The sequence below is a fragment of the Nicotiana attenuata genome, unplaced genomic scaffold, assembly GCF_001879085.1.
Source record: "Nicotiana attenuata strain UT unplaced genomic scaffold, NIATTr2, whole genome shotgun sequence".
Classification (NCBI taxonomy): domain Eukaryota; kingdom Viridiplantae; phylum Streptophyta; class Magnoliopsida; order Solanales; family Solanaceae; genus Nicotiana; species Nicotiana attenuata.
The window spans coordinates 68,245-91,537 of NW_017673731.1; the positions used below are offsets into that span (position 1 = coordinate 68,245).

At 32.7% G+C, this 23,293-nt stretch overlaps 1 protein-coding gene across 1 annotated transcript; it reads right to left on the bottom strand.

The window, feature by feature from the left end:
- Positions 1–1,000: 1,000 nt before the first annotated feature.
- On the bottom strand, positions 1,001–3,130 carry LOC109217129 (uncharacterized protein At2g23090-like). Its single transcript, XM_019381362.1, has 3 exons — positions 2,852–3,130; positions 2,716–2,756; positions 1,001–1,347 (listed from the first exon to the last, which is right to left on the bottom strand). Exons 1-3 carry the CDS (start codon positions 2,922–2,924, stop codon positions 1,228–1,230), a joined length of 234 nt encoding a protein of 77 aa, XP_019236907.1. The 5' UTR covers positions 2,925–3,130; the 3' UTR covers positions 1,001–1,227.
- Between the last annotated feature and the right edge of the window lie 20,163 nt (positions 3,131–23,293).

Sequence of the window (23,293 nt, forward strand, 5' to 3'; positions counted from 1 at the left end):
CTGCGTACATCCTATCTTCCCAAGACCCCACTTGTGGGAATACACTGGGTTGTTGTTGTTGTTGTTGTTGTATTTACAACAACAAACCCAGTATGATCCCAACAGGTGGGGTCTGGGGAGAGTAGTCTATACGCAGACCTTACCCCTACCTAATGCAGATAGAGAGACTGTTTCCAATAGACCCTCGGCTCCAGAAGGGTAATAAGAAGAAGAGGAAAGCAAGGAAGGAAGAAAGAAGGAAGAGAAAAGAAAAAGAAAAAGAAAGAGATAAAGGATAAGTAGTACCAAATAATAACAACAGGGAATACAATACCTGAGGCGAACAAAACCACATAACATAATAAAAATCTAAGAATATGAAGGGACATGCGTGCTACTAAGACTAACGGTGAACAACTAAAAACTACCCACTAACCTTCTACCTTAATCTGCAACCTCCACACCCTCCTATCAAAGGTGTATTAAAGAGAAGTGGGTGCAATGATAATTAAAAATATCCATGAATAATTTGTATAGTTTCGTACCTTTAGCATTCACATTAATAGTAGGTTCTGAAAACAGTGAATAAACAAGAATAAGAGCCCGTTTGGATGGAATTGTTTTAAGTGACTTTTAAGCCAAAATAGCTTTTAAGCCATAAGTTAGAAATTCTAACTTTTGACTTTTGGCTTGTTTTTATCATTTTAGCTTAAAAACAAGTGCTTAAAAGCACTTTTTTACTTTATCCAAACACTACAAAATGACTTAAAAACTATTTTGGCTTAAAAGCACTTAAAACAAGCCAATCCAAACGGGCTCTAAGTGATTTCAATGAAAGAGATTTGGGAGATTTTGGGCTACGTAACAGACTGAGGGGTAATTTTTGAAAGTTTACTGATGGTAGGGGTAAAGTTAGCCGGATAGTATAACGATGGGGGTAAATTTGGCCGAATAGTATAACAGAGATTAAATATAGACAATATCCGAAAGTAGAGGCGTAAATTTGGACCTTTTCCCTAAATGTTTAAAACTAGTAACAGTAAATAATCCACCAGTATTGAAAAGGTAAAGCAATATGAGAGGAGGCAGTTATTATAAACATTTTTCACAAAGAGTTCCAAACTAAGTAGCCATCAACAGTTTGAAGTAGAACTAAGCAAACAACTTTGGAACAGATTCAACCTTTGTCATGGTTGATAGATTAAGAAACATAGTTGGAAGCCCGTCTATAGGTTTCGGAAATGCAAATCACTTCTTGAGATGAGGAAAACATGCATAGACATCAGCTTTGGGATGTTTTGCCTCCGCGTGTTCTCTGCACTTAACTTCAGAAGTGGTGCAAATGAATGTCTGCATACACACCTTGCACTGCATTTTGACAATTAGCAAACATTAGGAGATATGAATAACAGTGTTTAGCTTACATCTTCTTTGTTTACCATGTTGTTTCTTTATTCCCTTTGGCCCGTGGAAAGGGGGATAATTCCAGCAAGAATTAGTTCTTTGATTGGACAGGCTTATGTGTTTTCAGACCATAAACCCCCAAACTTCTTGAAACATCAAAACCAAATGGCACAGCACCACATCAAAAGTAAATGAATAATAAATCTATTTCATGTTTCTCCATTTCATTAGCTGCCTTCTATTGCCCTTTAACAGGCAAAACATTTTAATTTTTCTTTCTTACAAGGTTTAACAAAACAAACTCTTTGTCGCTAAAGATTAAACATACGGCTAACCATTTTCAGCAGCATACGTGCACTCTTCTATAGAGAAAAGGGTAAGCAACACTCCTACACTCTCTGACCTGACTTTTCCAGTAGTTAGATGTTGCAGATAACAATAATCGTGAAAGCTAATTGATGCTATTTAGTTCATTCTACCTCATCTGTGACATACGAAGAAGGCTCCCAGGTTTTGTAAAGCTTCTAATAAACCAGCAATATCATCCATTTGTCGCTAAAGGTTAATAGTTTTCTAAAGACAGGGACAAGTTTTTTTCAGCTACATATGTGCACTCTCTAACTTGACTTCTCCATTTAAGACAGAAAGTTTGAGGCTATCGAAAGCAATAATTATGAGGGCTAATTGCTGCTATTTAAACAGGATTAATAATTCTTTCTACCTCATCTGCATCAGACAAAGAAGGATTCCTGGTTTCCTAAATTGCATGAGTGCATTTCTAATAAACCAGTAATAACATCTTGCTTAAAAGTTTGACAAGGACATTATCAGCCAAACCCTATGGAAAGTGCAAAAACTAACACACTTTTTCATCAGAGAATTGGTAGTCCTCCTATAAATCATTAAGTTTACGGTATAACTGGCAACTGTGTCATATTTTAGCTATCAATTCAGCTCCTCTAAGATGATGCAAGGCAAGCCTAGCGTGTAAACATAATCCATTAACAAGACATCAACAAATTACAGCACCCAAATTCCCCTTTACAGTCCTAGACACAGATCTGAACTAATCTAAGGTCTAAACTACAAATCTTCATGTAATCGACTTATCCAATTAAAAAGTCCATAACTTTAGCAAGTTGGGTAAATTCAAATCCTTTGTTAAGTGCCCCCCCCCCCCCCCAAATAAAACGCCAAAGAGGGGGGAGGGGGGGGGGGGGGCAGACACCCATATGTGAACCTTAGATTATTAAGCTGGTTGAGAAGAATTCTAGATATAATTGTTAATTACTCCAAAATAAGAGAAAATTTGGGTATTTAATTAACAAAAACCTGGATACTCATGGCCTTCTTGTTAGCCTCAAGCTGGCTTCCTGCGCAAACACCATAAATCCATAATCTTATTTAGCTAATAAAAAATTGATTTTGAAATTCTAAATATACAAAAGAAATACATAAACAAGCATACCCTTTTGGCCTTTCATCTTTTCAGCGTTCTTTTCACGAGCCATCTTTGCCTTTTGGCCATTGCCTCCACCCATGGCTTTGATTTACTCTTTGATCTCTTCTCCTATACAAAAAGCAGTTTGTTTTTTTTTTTTTTTTTTTGGGTTGTTTTTTGAGGACTGGGCTTTAGAGGAACCCTTTTTATATACAAAAGTAGAAGTGAGAATTTAGGGTAGTTGGGTGGTGAATTAAATGGGGCTGAGAGGAGAAGAAAAAAGACAGATAATGGAAATCCACACGAAACTCCAATTCACTGTTCTACGCGTTATTTTTATGCAATGTTGCAAAACGTTACTTTCTTTGTCTTTTTTATTCTTTTATCTTTTGTAGGAAATACAAATTATAAATTAAGGTAAAAGAATTATAATATTTTTTTTAAAAGGAAAATTCGCGAGTATATTATGGAGAATTAAACTCTCGCCAATAAGTTGCAACCGAGTGAGCTACTAAAATTTTAATTAATTATAATTACGTGATAAAAATAATATGTTAATAAACGTACAAGCAAACCCGTTATTATTATTATTATTTTTACCTAGGAGTCTCTATGCAAAACGTTACTAGTCTATTATTTTTATATATAACTTGTTTTTCTTTTATTGTTACTACTAAAGTGCTAGTCATCTTTCCATGAGAAGAATTCACTCATTGCATCTTGCTTCTAATATCAAAGTTATCATTTATTGTTTTATTACTGAAGTATTAATTAAGTGAGACGTTTCAAGAGATATAAATACTCTTGTAGCGGTTGACTGAACATGCTAATTCAAACAAATACTCTTGTGAATAAAGTTTTTTTTTTTAAAATCGTATAAAGCTTTAAAAGATACATTATGTAAAATTTATGGAGTATTTTAGATTATGATATTTGATTATGTACGTAACTTAATGTTTATTAGACATGTATATATTTTCTTCCTCGTAGGTTCACACCATTTTAGGTCGTTTAATACTCTCTCGGGTCTATATTAAGTGTTCTTATGGCATTTTTATTTTGGTCCGAAATAAGTGTGCTTTTACATAATCGAAGGAATTAATTTTAATTTTCCAAAATTTGCTCTAAACATATCAAGGTGTCAAGGTAACAATTAATTAAGGGTAATTTAGTGAAAATATTTTTTTTCTCTAGGAGTTCGTATTTTCTTAAGGGGGTGCCAATTACTAAAAGTCACTTATTACGGACCGAAGGGAGTATATAAGAAAAAACAACTTCAACAAGTATAATGGTATATCTTAACATTGCAATATATATTAAAATATGCAGGAGTACAAAATCTTTTTCGATGAGTAACAAGATAAGTGAATGTTCCACTGAACAATAGTGGTGAGAAAGATCGTTACTTTCAAGTGAAATCCATCTTCCAATTATATTTTATTGCATTGTAGATGTACCTAAGAAACATCCAACATTGACGCATGGAAATGATGTGTAATTGTGTCAAGCTTAATCACCTTCATTAATTTATCACAAAATTCGCATGCCTTTCTAAGAGGATTTAGTTGACGGAGTATTATTTATCTTCACAAATTGATCAAATCCCTTAGATTACTATCTTTTTGTTTATCTATTTACAAGAAAATAATATATTTTTATATTTAATTATAATTTAATTTTGAAATTGTCTTCTTGCTTTAAGTGACATGATTTTATTTGGGGCACTATTTTAGATCATAAATTTAAAAGTCCTTTTTAAAAAATAAATTTGATATCCAATCAAACATCTAAAATGCAAATGAGAGAGGAGGAGTAGTACCAGGGGCGGCTCAAACATATATGTGGTCTAAAGCCAAAGTTTAATGTGAGGCCTACATTTTTTTAAAATAAATTGTTAATAATTTTTTTTATAATCGATTTCTTCTAATAATTTCCTTTCAATTAATAATATAGCCAACAAATATAATCTATCTTGAGACATTGTTAATCTTGGGTAAGATTTTATCAATTATAATCTTGAAAACTTCTTTTCTTTGAGGCAATTGTTATAAAAAAAACTTTACTTTCATATAAAAAGTGCTAAATATTATTTTTTTAAAATACCTATAAATCTATTATTTCTGAAAAATGGAGTCCCAAAATTTGGGGGCCTAAGGTACTTGAATGTACATTAGAGCCGGCCCTAAGGATTACTTATGTACAAACCAAAAAAAGGGAAGGGAAGAACATTGAGGATAAAGTGTATACAGCTGGATGTCACACAATAAGGGAGAAATAGGTGGGCATGCGTTGAAGATTTGGCCAAACATTAAAAGAGAGTAGAGTAGGTATACCATATTCGTTCGCAATCACAGCCGTTAATATATATAGTGGAAGAAAACATAAGCACTACCACCCATTCAAAACTTCCACACCAATTCATGTGAACAAGTTGCATGTTGGAAGCAGAGGTCTCCGGTTTAAATCTTGGGTGTAAAGTTATCTTTTATTAGGAAGCGTTTTATTTTTAATGTATTAGGATTTTTTATTGGGAATTAGGATTTAGGTAAATTCAAATACACGTATCAAATATAAAAACCAAAAAAAGGCAGCTCAAGGCAATAAGAAAATGGCCACTTTTTCTTTTTTATTTGGGCATTCACTATTAAAAATTTGTTCGTCCGATTAATGAATTCGTGCTATTTCACAAGCAAACTTAGAACATGCATACTACTTTTTCCGGTTCAGAATAAGTGATCTATTGACTTTTTTATTTTGATCCAAAATAAATGTCATTTTATATAATCAGAAATGAATTACTTTTATGTTTTCAAAATTTGCCTTATTTACATATCTCAATGTATCAATGTAACAATTAATTAAAAGTAATTTAGTGAATACATCTTTTTTTCTCTCTAGGAGTTCATATTTTTGAAGGGATGTGCCAAAGGCTAAAAAGTCACTTATTATGGACCGGAGGAAGTATTAGCTAGTTTAGCTAAACTCGACTCAATAGTTTCGCTCAATCATGTATATGTGTTAAGAAATCTACTAAATATGTATAGATAAGATTAAATTTAATGCCGCTAACTCAAATAATCAATGAGTTTAATAGCATCCCAAATTCATAAAGTTCAAATCTTCAATCTACCTCTGACTTAGAAAAATTATCATACTTCTTTAGCTACCAGGCTAGTTTTCGAATTCAAGTCCTGTCACTTTTAGGCTCCCGATTGACCATAGATTTTGGGTACTTTTTTTGAAAATTTTGTTGAAAACGTTGTTTGATTTCAAGTTCCCAAAACCTGATTTAAGGCAGTTTTTTGGTGAAAAAATTTCTTCCACTCACCAACTTTTTATTCAAATAAAATACATGGCCAAACACAAAAATTATTTTTCAACACATTTTTTTTTATAGTTTCAACGAAATTTATGTCCAAACGTATTGAGACAATAATATTTTTTTAATATCTCAAAAAGAATATTTAAATTGATGTCTAGGTTTATTCTTTTAATGGGTCTTTATATGACCAATCAATTTGAATATAATATTTTATTTAACATTAAATGACTATCAAAATTAGTTATTTTAGTAACTTTGAATCTGATAAAAAATTGTCTTGGATGACCGTTTCCTAACATTAATTTAGATACTATTTCTATTGGCTTTAAATGAGTTACGTTAATAGCTTTTAGTAATAAAAGTTATGGAATCTGTAACATAAATGATTTAACGTTTTGAAACGTTTTGAATATTAAATGGAACTTAACGTTTTGACATTTGAATACTAAATGGATTTTAAAGTTTTTCATCAGATGTCCATTTCATTTTGGAATATATATATATATATGTGTGTGTGTGTGTTTTCTTGTGTTAATGGGGATATAGAGTTGAAAAATAACAAAAGCTAAAACTTTTCTCTCCATTTCTTTGTGCTGGGTTTTCTTTTATAAATCTTTGTTGTTTCTGCTCCTAGTTATACTAGAAGAGTTTGTTGAATCCTGGGGGATACGCCTAATATTATTCATCTCTGTGTAGGCGAAATATCCTTAAGGACAGTGTCTTTGATACGCCTCAAGCTAAACTTTTTATTCTCCATAATCATCCAATTTTTTTCCAACAATCTTAAGGATATTTTACGTTGTTATTATGGAGAATAACGCTGCTAATGTTGCTGTTGATGCTACTACACCTATTGCTCCAGCTGTTTCTGTTGATGTTCCATCACCAATTACCTATGCCAAGCCTTTCCTGATGTTTCGAAAATTGAGGTTTTTGGTGGAGATAATTTTAAGCGTTGGCAGGAACGGGTGCATTCTATTTTGGATATGCATGGAGTTGCTTTTGCTCTTACTGATCCAAAGCCAAGTGAAGCAACTTCCATTCAGATGGAACAATGGGTTCATGCTAATAAGGTATGTAGACATACTATAATTTCTACTATTTCTAACGAATTGTTCGATGCCTATGTTTCTTACAAGAAGGCAAAAGAAATCTGGGAGTCAATAATAACAAAGTACACTGCTGAAGATGCCACTAAACAAAAGTTTGTAATTGAAAACTACTACAAGTGGTAGATGACGGAGGACAAGGACATAACTACACAAATCAACGAATATCACAAGTTGATTGAAGATCTCAAATCTGAAGATATTTCTCTGCCCGAACAGTTTGTTGCTGGTATGCTTATAGAAAAACTTTCCAAATCTTGGAATGACTACAAACAACAATTGAAACACAAACACAAGCAATTGTCGCTGAAGGACTTGGTCAAACATATTATAATTGAAAATACAAATCGCAAGCAAGCTGTTGCTGACAAAGGAAAAGAGATTGCTACAAGAGCCAACCTGGTGGAGAACAATAAGCGGCAGAACAAATCAAATAACAGGTATGATAAAGGAAATGGTTATAAGCCCAAAACCAACAATCAAACCTTCAAGAAAAAAGGTAACTGCTTTGTGTGTGGCAAACCTGGCCATCATGCTGCTCAATGCCGGAAGAGGGTTGGGAATGACAATCCCGCCAAGGCTAAAGTAAATTTAACTGAAGCCAAAGCGGATGACATAATTGTTGCAGTTGTTTCCCAAGTGAACCTTGTGGCCAATGTGAAAGACTGGGTGTTAGATTCTGGTGCCACTAGGCATATATGTGCTAACAAAAAAGACTTTGTGCTTACACCCAAGTTGAGGAAGGAGAAGAAGTTGTATATCTTGGTGACTCAAGAACTGCTCCAGTTCTTGGAAAAGGCAAAGTTCTTATCACACTCACATCTGGCAAAATTTTGGCATTGAATGACGTGTTACATGTTTCTAGTATCCGAGCCAATTTGGCCTCTGTGCGATTATTAGGAAAAGTGGGGGTGAAGGTTGCTTTTGAATCTGATAAGGTCGTGTTGACCAAGAATAATAATTTTGTTGGCGAGGGTTACTATAATCATGGCTTGTTTGTACTCAATGTTATCAATGAAAATGCTAGTACTTCTGCTTACTTGATTGATTCTTTTAATTTATGGCATGCTAGATTAGGACATGTTAGTTTATCTTATATTAAAAAAAATGCATTCTGAAGGTCTTATTTCAAATATTAATTTTTTGAATATTGATAAGTGTGAAGTTTGTGCAGAAGCTAAACAAACGAAGAAATCATGTGCTTCAGTATTTAGAGAATCTGAATTGTTAAGTTTAATACATACTGATTTAGGAGACTTGAAACAATCTATGACTAGAGGAGGGAAAAAATATTATGTGATTTTTATAGACGATTTCTCTAGATATACAAAAGTTTATTTGTTGAGAAATAAAGATGAAGCTTTTGATAAGTTTTTAATTTATAAATCTGAAGTAGAAAATCAATTGGATAAGAAAATCAAAAGAGTTAGATCCGATAGAGGTGGTGAATTTATTTTGTTGAATGATTATTGTGAGAAAGAAGGCATAATTCACGAGATAACTCCGCCATATTCTCCACAATCAAATGGTGTAGCGGAAAGAAAAAATAGGACCTTAAAGGAAATGATGAATAGTATGCTTGTTAGTTCTGGTGCTCCGGATAATCTTTGGGGCGAAGCCATTTTATCTGCTTGTCATTTACAAAATAGAATTCCTTATAAGAAAACGGGTAAAACTCCTTATGAGTTGTGGAAAGGGTATCCACCTAATTTGAAATATTTGAAAGTGTGGGGGTGCCTTGCTAAAGTTATGTCGCCTGATCCTAAGAAAAGAAAAATAGGATCTAAAACATCTGATTGTATGTTTATTGGGTATGCTGAAAATAGTGCAGCATACAGATTTTTAGTAGTCAAAAGTGATGTACTTGAAAATAATACTATTGTTGAAACAAAAAATGCTGAATTTTTTGAAAATATTTTTCCTTTAAAATTTGAGAAAAATTCTGATGCTCCTATTATTCCAAGTGATAATATTTCACATGATCCAATTATTCAAAAATGATTTTGAAAGTGAGGATTTAAGAAGAAGCAAAAGACCAAGGAGAGAAAAATCTTTTGGTAATGATTTTTTATACTTATCTTGTGGATAATGATCCTTTAACCTATTCTGAAGCTATTTCTTCGTATGATGCCTCATTTTGGAAAGAAGCTATTGATGTAGAATTAAATTCAATTTTGCAAAATAAAACTTGAATTTTAGTTGATTTACCTCCGGGAGCTAAACCCATTGGTTGTAAATGGATTTTTAAGAAGAAACTCAATCCGGATGGTTCCATTGATAAATACAAAGCTAGACTTGTTGCAAAAGGTTTTACCCAAAAGCAAAATATTGATTATTTTGACACTTATGCTCCTGTAACTAGAATTTCCTCGATTCGTGTTTTACTTGCCTTGGCTTCTATTTATAAACTTTTTATTCACCAAATGGATGTTAAAACTGCTTTTTTAAATGGTGATTTGGAAGAGGAAATTTACATGGAGCAACCTGAGGGTTGTATAGTGTCTGGCCAAGAAAATAAAGTATGTAAATTGCTAAAATCTTTGTATGGTCTAAAGCAAGCGCCTAAGCAGTGGCATGAAAAATTTGATCAAGTATTGATTAATGATGGTTTTTCATCAATTGAAGTAGATAAATGTATTTATACAAAATGTGTAGATGGTACATGTGTTATTATTTGCCTTTATGTGGATGACATGCTTATTTTTAGTTCTAGCCTTGATTTGGTACATAAAACCAAATTTTTCTTGTCTTCTAATTTTGAGATGAAAGACATGGGAGAAGCTAGTGTTATTTTAGGCATGAAAATTATAAGAGATGGCAATAGTTTGATGTTGACTCAAGAACATTATGTTGAAAGAATTCTTAAAAAATTTGATAATTTTGATGTGGTACCTGTAAGCACTCCTTATGATGCTAGTAGTCAATTAAAAAAGAATAAGGGAGATGCTGTAGATCAAAATAAATGTGCTCAAGTTATTGGTAGTCTAATGCATTAGATGAATTTTACTTGACCTGATATTGCATATGCTGTGTGTAGATTGAGTAGATATACTCAAAACCCGAGTCATGATCATTGGAATGCATTAGTAAGAGTAATGAAATATTTGAGAGGTACCATGAACTATGGTATTAAATATAGTGGATTTCCCACTGTACTAGAAGGATACAGTGATGCTAACTGGATCTCTGATTCAGATGAGACAAAATCCACTAGTGGTTATGTGTTCACCCTCGGTGGGGGTGCTGTGGCATGGAAATCAGCTAAACAAACAATAATAGCTAGATCTACCATGGAATCTGAGTTTGTGGCATTGGAATTGGCTGGCAATGAGGCCGAGTGGTTAAAGAACCTTTTGGCAAGTATTCCACTAGGAATAAAACCGACACCTTCTGTGTCGATGCATTGTGATTGCCAAGCTGCAATAGCCATTGCTAAAAATAAATCCTTTAATGGGAAGAGTAGACATATCCGATTGAGAAATAATGTGATAAAGCAGCTGCTGAAAGATGGAATTATTTCCATAGATTATGTGAAGTCAGAAGTGAATTTGGCCGATCCTCTGACTAAACCTTTGGGAAGAAAGTTAATATCTGAAACATCAAGGGGAATGGGACTTTTGCCAATTTGAGTTATATCAACTATGATGGTAACCCAACCTATGTGATTGGAGATCCCATGAAGTAGGTTCATATGGGTAATAACAAGTCATTAGTTGATCAAATGTGCACTATTAAATTATGTCCCTTCCTATGGTGTATGTGTATATAGTGCAAGACTACAAGGAATGTGAGATTGAGTGAATAAACTCTTAATCCAATAATCCATAGCCTTTTGTAGGTGGTGTATTGCACTGCAGAATACACTTGATGGATGGACCTATATGAGTGTGGAGTGGGGCCGCTCCTATGAATTTTGTGGCGAAGTTTCTAAAGCACTCATGAAAACCAGGCGTGCGCATGGCCTATTAGCGCAAAATCGCGATAAACAACAAAGTGTGTGCGGGTGTAATGTGATAGATAAGACACTAAATTTACAAAAGAATTCTTGGTTCATAGAAGTTCTAAACTTCATCAATTATTCTGTGAGTTTAATCTTATTTTATCTAGGTCTGGTTCATAGTCCAAGAGACACCAGATGCGATGCGTTATGCTCATTTGTGAAAACCCAACAAATTTAGTTTTATCTTATTTTATTATAATATTCTTTTTGAGCTATGTGGGGGATTGTTTAGATAATAATATTTTTTAATATCTCAAAAAGAATATTTAAATTGATGTCTAGGTTCATTCTTTTAATGGGTCTTTATATGACCAATCAATTTGAATATAATATTTTATTTAACATTAAATGACTATCAAAATTAGTTATTTTCGTAACTTTGAATCTGATAAAAAATTGTCTTGGATGACCTTTTCCTAACAATAATTTAGATACTATTTCTATTGGCTTTAAATGAGTTTTACGTTAATAGACTTTAGTGATATAAGTTATGGAATCTGTAACATAAATGATTTAACGTTTTGAAACGTTTTGAATATTAAATGGATTTTAACGTTTTGACATTTGAATACTAAATGGATTTTAAAGTTTTTCATCAGATGTCCATTTCATTTTGGACTATATATATACATATATATATATATATATATATATATATATATATATATATATGTGTGTGTGTTCTTGTGTTAATGGGGATATAGAGTTGAAAAATAACAAAGCTAAAACTTTTCTCTCCTTTTCTTTGTGCTGGGTTTTCTTTTATAAATCTTTGTTGTTTCTGCTCCTAGTTATACTAGAAGAGTTTGTTGAATCCTGGGGGATACGCCTAATATTATTCATCTCTGTGTAAACGAAATATCCTTAAGGATAGTGTTTTTGACACGCCTCAAGCTAAACCTTTTATTCTCCATAATCATCCAATTTTTTTCCAACAAAACGCTCGTCTAGTAATGCATTTTGCTCGAATATCAAGTTCATGGCGATAACGACATTCAATTTTCTCAACACTTGCTTGGGCTCGTACTAAGCCAGCTCTTGGAAGAGGATAAGCGTTATGATTCACTGATAAATTATTTTCGTGCGCAAGGTAATTACATTAATTAGCAAATTTTTATATTATAAGAGAGATAGAAAAATTATTGCACCACACCTTAAAATTAATATTTCATGAAATATTTATGATGACGAATATGAAATAGTTCAAACGGAAATAATCATTTTTATGAGATAATTATTTGCCTAAACAGATGAAATTGTCAAAAATATGGCTACATGCAAGGACGTCTATTGTCAATTTCTGTTCTTTAATTAACACAATTATTAATAAGATCTTTAATTTGGAGTTAGAATGCATAATCAATTTTTTGGTACAGAATGCAATTACTCTAACAATATTTGTAAAATTTATATATACGTCAACCTTTAAACTGATAATAGTACATGAGATATGATAAACAAATCACAATTGAAAACTTTAATTCACAATTCTCTATCAAGAAAAAACATATGTATGTTATTATATAACTTGAAGAAAAAATTAGTAAAGGTTAAAAAATTTACCTCAAATCACAAGCAAGTTCACCTCCACAAATAATGACATTCTTAACAATAATAAATGCTCGCTCTTTTCTAAAAGTATTCAACTCCTAATTCTAAATTATTTTAGTTTTAAAGTTCTATATTAATTGTTGAATCCTAAGCCTATAGAATCTGATTCTTCTACTTTTTTTTAAATCCAACAGCATTGTTACATAAATTATGAATTCTAAATCAAAGATGATAATTTTAGTCGAAAGCGGTTGAAAGTTTTAACTAAAATATTTATATATAATTAATTGTTTAAATTTAATAACAAACAAAAAATTCCTAAACCTAAAAGGAGCTCAAAGTGCTCCAAAGTTTCCTAACAGGAAACTAAAGTGATTTACTGTAATTAGGAAAACTAACATGTTATTTTTTTCCTTTTACAAATCTGGTATGTTACCAACTTCTAATAAGGAAAACTTTAATAACTCAAATTTTAGTTAATTTTAAATTCTTAAATATTAAAGAATAATTAAATGACCATTTCATCTAGTGTAAACTCTATTTTTGAAAGGTAAAAAAGGCGAACGACATTTCGCTAAGGCCTTCGTGCTTTTAATATAGTATAGATAATTAAAAAATAGTCATTATTGTGAAGTTTCAAATGTCACAATTGAACCTCCATGACAATGTCGTGGAATTTCAACGTCTGGAGTTTCACCTGTTGAATTTAAACCTTCATAACAATGGCCATTGTTTAGTTACACCGGCTAAAAAGTGAATTTTATCTGTTAAAATAGCACGGACTAGCCAGTTTTCGGACTGGTCATTCAAAAACAGCCAGCGTTTGCAAAGTCATTGAAAAATAGCCACTATTTTGCTGCAACAGGGATCGGTCCAGCATAATATACTGGAGATCGGTGCACGTGTGTATGAACTTCCAGCATATTATGCTGGAACTCTAATACGCGGAAAGTTCCAGCATAATATACCGGAGATTGGAGCACCTGTGTATGACTTTCCAGCATATTATACTGGATCGATATATTATACTGGAACTCCAGTATATTATGCTGGAGTTCCAGTATACTTATGCTGGAACTCCATTATATTATAATGGAGTTCCAGTATACTTATGCTGGAACTCCATTATAATATACTGGATTTCCAGTATACTTATGCTGAAACTCCAGTATATTATTGTGGAGTATTTTCTGGATTTTGAATAGTATTTTCGTTCAGATTTATCTTTACATGAAAAGTGGCTAAATTTCGATTGTTTTTGAAATTGTAGCCATTTTTGAATGACCACTTGTAGATCTAGCTATTTTTGAATTTCTCACATTTTATCTACATAAGAGGTGTGTGATGACCCAAAGGGTCATCTTTTGTTTTAAAGTCCATTTCCGTGTTCTGAGGCCTTAAAAACCTCCTTGTATCACTCTTTAATTTGCGTGCGCAGTCCGGGCGTGTATCCTGAAGTCCCTTATGTGAAAATTTGAGAAAAATGCTAAGTTTTGCCTTTAAAATGAAATTAAGTTGACTTCGGTCAATGTTTTAGGTAAACGGACCCGGACCCGTGTTCCGACGGTCGCGTAGGGTCCGTAGTAAAATATGGGACTTGGGCGTATGCTCGGAATCGAATTCCGAGGTCCCTAGCCCGAGAAAAGAATTTTTAAAGAAAATTATTTGCTAGAAAATATAAAGACTTTTGGAAATAAAATGGTGTCTGTTCTTGATGGTATCGGGCCCGTATTTTGGTTCAGGAGCCCAGTACAGGTTTAAAATAATATTTAAGTCGAACCTGTAAAATTTGGTAAGAATCGGAGTTGATTTGGTATAAGTCGGACCTTTAGTTGAGAAAATGAAAATTTCAATGTTCTTGAAGAATTTTATGAATTTGAGGTTAAATTCGTAGTTGTTGATGTTATTTTGATGATTTGATCGTACGAGCAAGTCCGTATGATATTTTTGGCTTGCGTGCATGTTCGGTTTGGAGCCCCGAGGGCTCGGGTGAGTTTTGGATAGGCCACGGGGTGATTTCAACTTAGGAAAATGCAGCTGTGCATCAGGTATTTTTGCACAGGCCTCTGATCTCGCAATTGCAAGATCAGGCTTCGCAATTGTGAAGTGGTCAGGCCTGGGAAATGCGACCCCTATGTCGCAAATGCGAACCAGGCCTAGACAGGCCCTCATCGCAAATGCGAACTCTGGGCCGGAAAATGCGAAGGCCCTTACATCGCAAATGCGACATTTTCTTCGCAAATGCGAAGATAGTAGGATTTCAAAGGGTTCGCAATTGCGAACTCCTGATCGCAATTGCGATAACTGCACCTGTTAAGTGGGATTTTAGACGGGATTTTTTATCATTTTACAACTTTCTCAAACCCTAAACATCCTTAGGCGATTTTTCAAAGGCTCAAACTTCTCCAAATCATAAGTAAGTGATTTCTAACTCATCTTTTTCAATCTAATTCATCTTTTTACATAATTTCACTTCAAAATCTAAGGGTTTTCATGAAAAATGGGGTGTTTTTGGGTAGAAGTTAGAATTTTCGAATTTTGGGAATTTGGACCTCAATTTGAGGTCGGATTTCAAAACTTATTGCATATTTGAGTTCGTGGGTGATTGGGTGATCGGGTTTTGGTTCGAACTTCGAGTTTTGACCAAGCGGACCCGGGGTCGGTTTTTGACTTTTTGGGGAAAACATTGGGAATTCATGTTCATGCATTAGAATTGATTTAATTAGCATTTATTGATGTATTTGAATTAATTATGGCTAGATACGAGTGAATTGGTGGTGGAAACGAGAGGTAAAGCGGTGGTTGAGTGTTGAATTGTCCGTTGGCTTGAGGTAAGTGCTTGGTTTAACCTTGACTTGAGGGAATAGGAATTCTCGACTTATGTGCTAAATGAAATATCATGTGTGTGGCGTATATGTGTGGTGACGAGTACCTACGCGCCACCAAATTCCCTTTTTAGTTTGCTTTCCCTTCCCCGTTTCCTATTATACTATTTCTCGTCCTATTTGCTACCTGCTTAAACTGTTTTCATGCCTTAACTGCTATTTCATCATAAATGTTCCCATGCCTTAATCACTACTTGATCATAAATGCTTACGTGCCTTAATTGCTACTTGATCACAAATGTTCTATGTCTAATTGCTCATGTTAGTTGTTGTTCTCTTCATTGAATTATTTAGTTTTTACATGTTAGTTGTTGATGTTTCCGTTGAGGTATTATTGGTTTCGTAGCTTTATTTTATTATTCCGTTGGTTTATAATGATTCATTAGTGCCTTATGGTGCACGTTGGTTGGTCTCGCTGATTTGGTTTCATGAGTGAAGTTTCATAATCGTGGCGAAATTCCATTTTGTAGTTGAAGTATAAGAATTGTGAAAATTGAGTTAACTTGTGAAACACCTTGTGTTTATTCTTTGTGATTGGTGTTGATATATACATATGTTGGGATCGGGTTGCACGCCGCAACAGGAAAAATAAGGGAGATTTGTGATTGTCTGGTGGGATCGGGTTGCACGCCGCAACACGAGGGATAAGGGTGATATGTGTTGAGGAGCAATAAGGGAGGATATGTGGGATCGGGTTGCGCGCCACAACAAGGGCGAATAAGGGAGAATATTGATATTGTTATTGTTGGAAATATTGATGTTGTTATTGTTTATATGGTGGGATCGGGATGCTCGCCGCATCAGTTATTGTTTTGGCATTTATTTCTGTTGAAATTATTATTGAGGTGTTGAAATTCCCTAAGGATTGGTTATAACTGAATACTAGTAGATTGACTGAGTCCTGTGTTCCTTTAATGCAAGTTCCGGTTATTTTTCATTCTGTACTTCTTTTTCTGTTATTATAAATTGTTGCAGGTTATATATATTGTCATGCCCCGCTGTAGCCTCGTCACTACTTCGTCGAGGTTAGGCTCGGCACTTACCAGTACATGGGGTCTGTTGTACTGATGCTACACTCTGAACTTCTTGTGCAGATCCCAGTGCTGGACCGTACGGATCGTAGATCGAGGTTGCTGCCTTCAGTCCAGTGGAGACCCGAGGTAGTCCTGCAGGCGTCCGCAGGCCTTGGCGTCCCCTTCTATCTTGCTTTTATTCTGTTTTATCTACTTCGAGACAGATTTGTATTTTCTTGTTCAGACCACTATTTGTGGTATTCGTAGACAGTCCGTGAAATTGTGACACCAGTTTTGGGTAGAGTGTTATTATGGATTTCGTATTAGTATTAAATTATACCGTTAAATTCTGTTTTTCCGCATTTTGGTTTTCCGCTGTTTTTCTTATATTATTTGGTAAATTGTTAAAGATAAAGGAAAAAAGGCAAAATAATCAGAAACGTAGGCTTGCCTAGCGGGTTCAATGTTAGGCGCCATCACGGTCCCGATGGTGAAAAAATTCGGGTCGTGACAAGGTGAGTCCTCCCATGGCTTGGGCCTGATTGAACCTCTGCATATTTGCACAAATAATCCTTTTTGAGGCTACTATGGGAAACTTACACAAATGTCCCAAATAAGTCTCTACTACTAACCTCTAGCCATTAGTCATACACTCACCAAAACTAGCCAAGCACATATAAATTAAAAAAAATAAATAAATAAGGTTCTTTCTCTCAAAGAATCACATGCAAAAATCTCCTTCCATATTTTTAAGCATGATTAGCAACATTAGATGCACCACGGAAAGGAAATTTAATGGATGAGGTAGCAAATAAGGTGATGAAATAAAAAAAAAAATTATATTTCAAAAATCTAAGCAAAAAAGGAACTTTTTCAATGGGTATAGTTGAAATTCATTGAAAATATATAGATAAGTCAATATACAAAATTTGAGGAAGATTGGAGGTGATTTAGATTGGTTTTGTATCAAAAATCGTAATTAAATCGAGTTAAAAAACTTCTTCTGCAACACATGTATCAAACATGTATCACACATGTATCTCACACACAGGTATACATGGATGTACATGTAATACACAATTGATACAAACATGATACATATGTGATACACAAATGATACATAGTGTGACACATATCTTTTTTTTCATGCTCAGCTTTTACTTCGAATTTTTAATTCAAACCACCTCAAAATTTCACCAAATCATTCCAAAACTGAGATTCAAGCTCCTTAAGATGTACCCAATCTATTCTAATAACATCCACTCAAAAGAAAGCAAATATTTGACCTTTTTTTTTGTTACAAATAGCTAATTGGCCAATATTAGTAATATTTGGCTAATATTAATATATTTTATGACTTGATCAATTTTTATAATGAGCTACTTATACATGGACATAACTGATAGTTTCTAGTTTAAATTCTACCTCTCCTCTTTAAAGGCGAAATTTAGTCTATTAAGTTAACGTAGATAGAACTTAATGAGTGGCCTCAAGAAATAACATATATGCAAATACTTCTATTTAATGTCTTGTGTGACGATTTGTATCTTGTATATTTCTTTTTGTTTAATGGGCTGGATCGCAGATATTCCAGGAAAGGAATATCAATAAAAAGGAGCATTACCTTCTTCGAAACACACGTGAATTCAATGTGAAAATAGTACATGCTAATCAGTTTTTGGACTGGTAATTTAAAAAGAGATTTTTATATTCCTATACACTATATAAAATTATATTGCCCTTCTTACTCAAGTTTTACTATAATTACATTTTATATACTCAATTACCATTTATGTACATTTTAAGGGAATTAATGATAATAATTAGTGTCCTAAAATTACTCTAACATATCTTCCACTCCCCCATGTTTCTCTCTCCACATCCCCTCCCCCTCCACCACGTATCTTGCACCCACCCACGATTCCACCATTGACAACCATTAAAAAACTTTGAAGCTTTGAATTCGAGTTTGGGTTTTCAAAAAACATTATTTGTTTGAATTGGATGTTGTTGCAAAGAATTGAGAATTCTCTCTACATCTCTCTCTATCTCTCAATCCTTAATTTCAGTAATGTAAAGCAAAGGAAAAGAGAGCAGCAATTCCACAATTGACAGCCATTAAAAAGCTTTGAAGCTTTGAATTCGAATTTGGGTTTTCAAAAATCATTATTTGTTTGGATTGGGTGTTTTTGCAAACAATTGAGAATATGGTTTGGAGTTTATATCTCAATTTTGAGGGGTTTTGGTCAAGATCAGACTTAGTTTTGGCTGAATTTTAGATTGAAACTCGAAGAAGAAGAAGAAGACGACATGATATACATTATATTTACGAAATTGTAGTAAAATTATAAAAAAATTATAGAAAAACTGTATTCTGATGTTTATATATTTTTCTTTTATTTATTTAACTATTGTATGAAAGTTGAACAACATTGTATTAAAATTATATTTAAGTTGTATGATATTGTAGTTGTATATAACTGAGTAGAAATAATGTATGAAAATTGTAGATAAGTTGTTTAATATATAATTAGTTGTATGAAATTTGTTTTTACTATGTATAAATCAGATACAAAATATACAAAAGAATATTGTATAAAATTTGTATTTAAGTTGTATGTTATTGTAGTTGTATTTAACTGGGTAGAAATAATGTGTGAAAGTTGTAGATAAGTTGTAGATGAGTTGTAGATAAGGGTTAAAAATACAACTATCAAAGTCTGTTTTTGGTATTGTAATTGGAAGTAATGATAAATTAAATTCACTTCTATGCAAGGAAACATGAGAACTTGGGGGGAGGGGGGGGGGGGGGGGGAATAAGGGGGAGCAAGGAAACATGAGAACTTGGGGAAATGGGTGAGGAGAGTAACATAAAAAATAAAAAAAAATTTCCTAACATGCTATGAATAAAGAAAAAGAAAAAAAAACCGTGATACTATATCAACATGTATCTTTGGGTACTTTGAAGTTCACCCAAGATATTCCAACAAAGCAATGCTAATACACTTGACAAGGTTCAGTCAATGAACACCTAAAGAACTATTCATAATCCAGTGACCCAAAACGATATATTATCTATCAACACAAGGTGTACAGTTTCTATGAGGCAGGGGAAAGAGAGAGAACATGACCAAGGCCAAAATATATTAATTGAAAATATCCATTTAATTAACAGAAAACTCATCTATTTATTTTCTAAAGTCGAAAAGACGGTAAACTTTAGAACTTTTTCCGCTCAGATCAATTTCAATAAGGGTTGAAAATGCAACTATCAAAGTCTGTTTTTGGTATTGTAATTGGAAGTAATGATATAATTAAATTCACTTCTATGCAAGATCTATAGCTTCTGCTGAAGATATGGGGAGAAAGAGAGAATCTGGAGAGAAGAGGGGAGAGAGGAGAGGAAAAAAGGAAAATGATGTAGCTAAATCCCTTGATTGAAGGCACAAATAATGGATTGGGAGCATTTTAAGGTGGATTGTATATATTTCGTAAACAAAACTTGTTTATGCTGGGTAATTAACTAAACATGGACATTAAGGGTAATAAAGTTTCAAATAGTGTATAGGAATAAAAAAATTCCATTAAAAAATAGTCAGCATTTGCAAAGTCATTAAAAAATAGCTACTATTTTGCTGTAACACGGAAAGTTCCAACATAATATACTGGAGATTGGTGCACTTGTGTATGAACTTCCAGCATATTATGCTGAAACTCCAGCAACGAAAAGTTCCAACATAATATATTGGAGATTGGAGCACTTCTGTATGAACTTCCAGCATATTATGCTGGAAGCCCGGCATATTATGATGGAACTCCAATATATTATGCTGGAAGTTCACATGTAAAAAATTCGAACTCCAGTATATTATGCTACAATATTTTTCGGATTTTGAACAGTGTTTTCGTTTAAATTTATCTTTACATGAAAAATGGCTAAATTTCGATTACTTTTGAAGTTGTAGCTATTTTCAATTATCACTTGTAAATCTGGCTATTTTTAAATTGGGAAATTTTCGTTCCTATACCATATAGGAAACTATATTACAAAATATGTTCATAGTTTGCATATTACCCTTCATGCTAATAGTATTTCTACATAATATAGACAATGCATTAAGTAAATAATCATTGTAGCTGTAGGATTCCTTATTTAGGCACGCTAAAATTGGGGAATTAAATATTCTTCCAGATCTTCTACAACGCAAATCACGCACATTCATAATTATCGTCGGATTCGTTTCAAATTTTCCATACTCTGTTTTTGCGATACACTCTGTTTCAACCTTTTTTCTGATTTCACAAATCAAAAACGACTAAATCTTCTACAATTCTTCTGCAACAAACGCAATTATGTTCAAATTTCAGTAATACAAAGCGAAGGAAAAGAGAGCATCAATTCCACCATTGACAGCCATTAAAAAGCTTTGAAGCTTTGAAGTCAAATTTGGGTTTTCAAAAATCATTATTTGTTTGGATTGGGTGTTGTTGAAAATAATTGGGAATATGGTTTGGAGTTTATATCTCAATTTTGAGGGGTTTTGGTGAAGGTTAGACTTGATTTTGGCTGAATTTCGGATTGAAACTCGAAGAAGAAGAAGAAGAAGACATGACATACATTATATTGCAGAAATTGTAGAAAAATTGTAGTAAATTTCTAGAAAAATTGTAGAAAAATTGTAAATTGTTGTTTATTTATTTTTCTTTTATTCATTTACATATTGTATGAAAATTGAACAACATTGTATAAAAATTATATTTAAGTGGTATTATATTGTAGTTGTATATAACTTAGTAGAAATAATGTACGAAAATTGTAGATAATTTGTAGATAATTTCTGATGGCATAATTTTCAATTACAAATTTAAAAAAATTTAAAATTGATGTTTGAAGGCAATATGTTTTTAATGCTTGGTATTTGATAGCTTTCAAGATTCAATGTTATGGACTTAAAAGTTTTAACGGATTAGCATCCTTAATGGATTTTACTGTTTCTTAAGAATCTGATAGCCTTAATGGCTTTTGTTAGTGTTTTGATCCTTTCTTATACATTGTTTTTGTTTTTTAACGTATGGTAATTGAAAAGCCTTTATGGCTCGGAGGTTTCTTTCATTTCAGATCTTGGTATTGAATTCTTAAAGTTTTTTTTATTGATTTCTTAGCATTGAATTCTCAAAGTATTTACCGTTTCTTCATTTCAGATGTCCNAGATAATTTGTATAATATATAATTAGTTGTATGAAAATTGTTTTTACTAAGTATAAATCAGATACAAAATATACAAAAGACATATTGTATAAATTTTGAATAAAATTTGTATTTAAGTTTTATGTTATTGTAGTTGTATTTCACTGGGTGGAAATAATGTGTGAAAGTTGTAGAAAATTGTAGATAAGTTGTATTCCTCTATAACGGGAGATGTTGGCATATCAAGTAACTTTAGTGTTCCAGACGAACATGCATGAAAATAAAGATAAATTCTGTTATGAACAGTTTGTAGAAATTTTGTAGATAATTTGTAGAAACATTGAAATTCTGTATTTTCATATTAATTTTTCAAATGATATGTAGTTTTATTGTAGAATAAATGTAGAAAACAAGCCATTGTGAGTCTTATTTGACTCATTCCTCACATTCAACCTATTCTACAAATTCACGCCTCTTTAAATACAATACAACCATACTTTCTTGAATTTAAAGGTATAGCAATATATATAACTTAAAAAACATCTTGTCCTCTGCACAAGTTAGCTCCAAAACAGACGAAGTGGAATAACAAGCTCTCATCAAAACTTTTAACACAAAAATACAAAGCTCAAATTTTATGTTATTGTAGTTATATTAACTGGTGAATAACTGTCCGTGAAGTTGTAAGAAAATTGTAGATAAGTTGTATTACTCTATAACGGGAGATGTTGGCATATCAAGTAACTTTAGTGTTCCAGACGAACATGCATGAAAATAAAGATAAATTCTGTTATGAACAGTTTGTAGAAATTTTGTAGATAATTTGTAGAAGCATTGAAATTCTGTATTTTCATATTAATTTTTCAAATGATATGTAGTTTTGTTGTAGATTAAATGTAGAAAACAAGCCATTATGAGTCTTATTTGATTCATTCCTCACATTCAACCTATTCTACAAATTCACGCCTCTTTAAATACAATACAACTATACTTTCTTGAATTTAAAGGTATAGCAATATATATAACTTAAAAAACATCTTGTCCTCTGCACAAGTTAGCTCCAAAACAGACGAAGTGGAATAACAAGCTCCCATCAAAACTTTTAACACAAAAACACAAAGCTCAAAAATAAATAAACAACAGTCTACCATTTTCCTACAATTTTTCTACAATTTTTCTACAATTTCTGCAATATAATGTATCTCATGTCTTCTTCTTCTTCTTCTTCTTCTTCTTCTTCTTCTTCTTCTTCTTCTTCTTCTTCTTCGAGTTTCAATCTGAAATTCAGCCAAAACCAAGTCTAATCTTCACAAAACCCCTCAAAATTGAGATATAAACTCCAAACCATATTCCCAATTATTACAACAACACACAATCCAAACAAAATAATAAATTTTTGTA

Bases quoted from the DNA above. Each gene is read 5' to 3' on its own strand.
- LOC109217129 (XM_019381362.1), bottom strand. From the start codon at position 2,924: ATGGGTGGAGGCAATGGCCAAAAGGCAAAGATGGCTCGTGAAAAGAAC. The intron at 2,757-2,851 runs GTATGCTTGTTT...GTGTTTGCGCAG, and splicing joins AAAGATGAAAGGCCAAAAGG to GAAGCCAGCTTGAGGCTAAC. The intron at 1,348-2,715 runs GTTTTTGTTAAT...GTCAAAATGCAG, and splicing joins AGAAGGCCATGAGTATCCAG to TGCAAGGTGTGTATGCAGAC.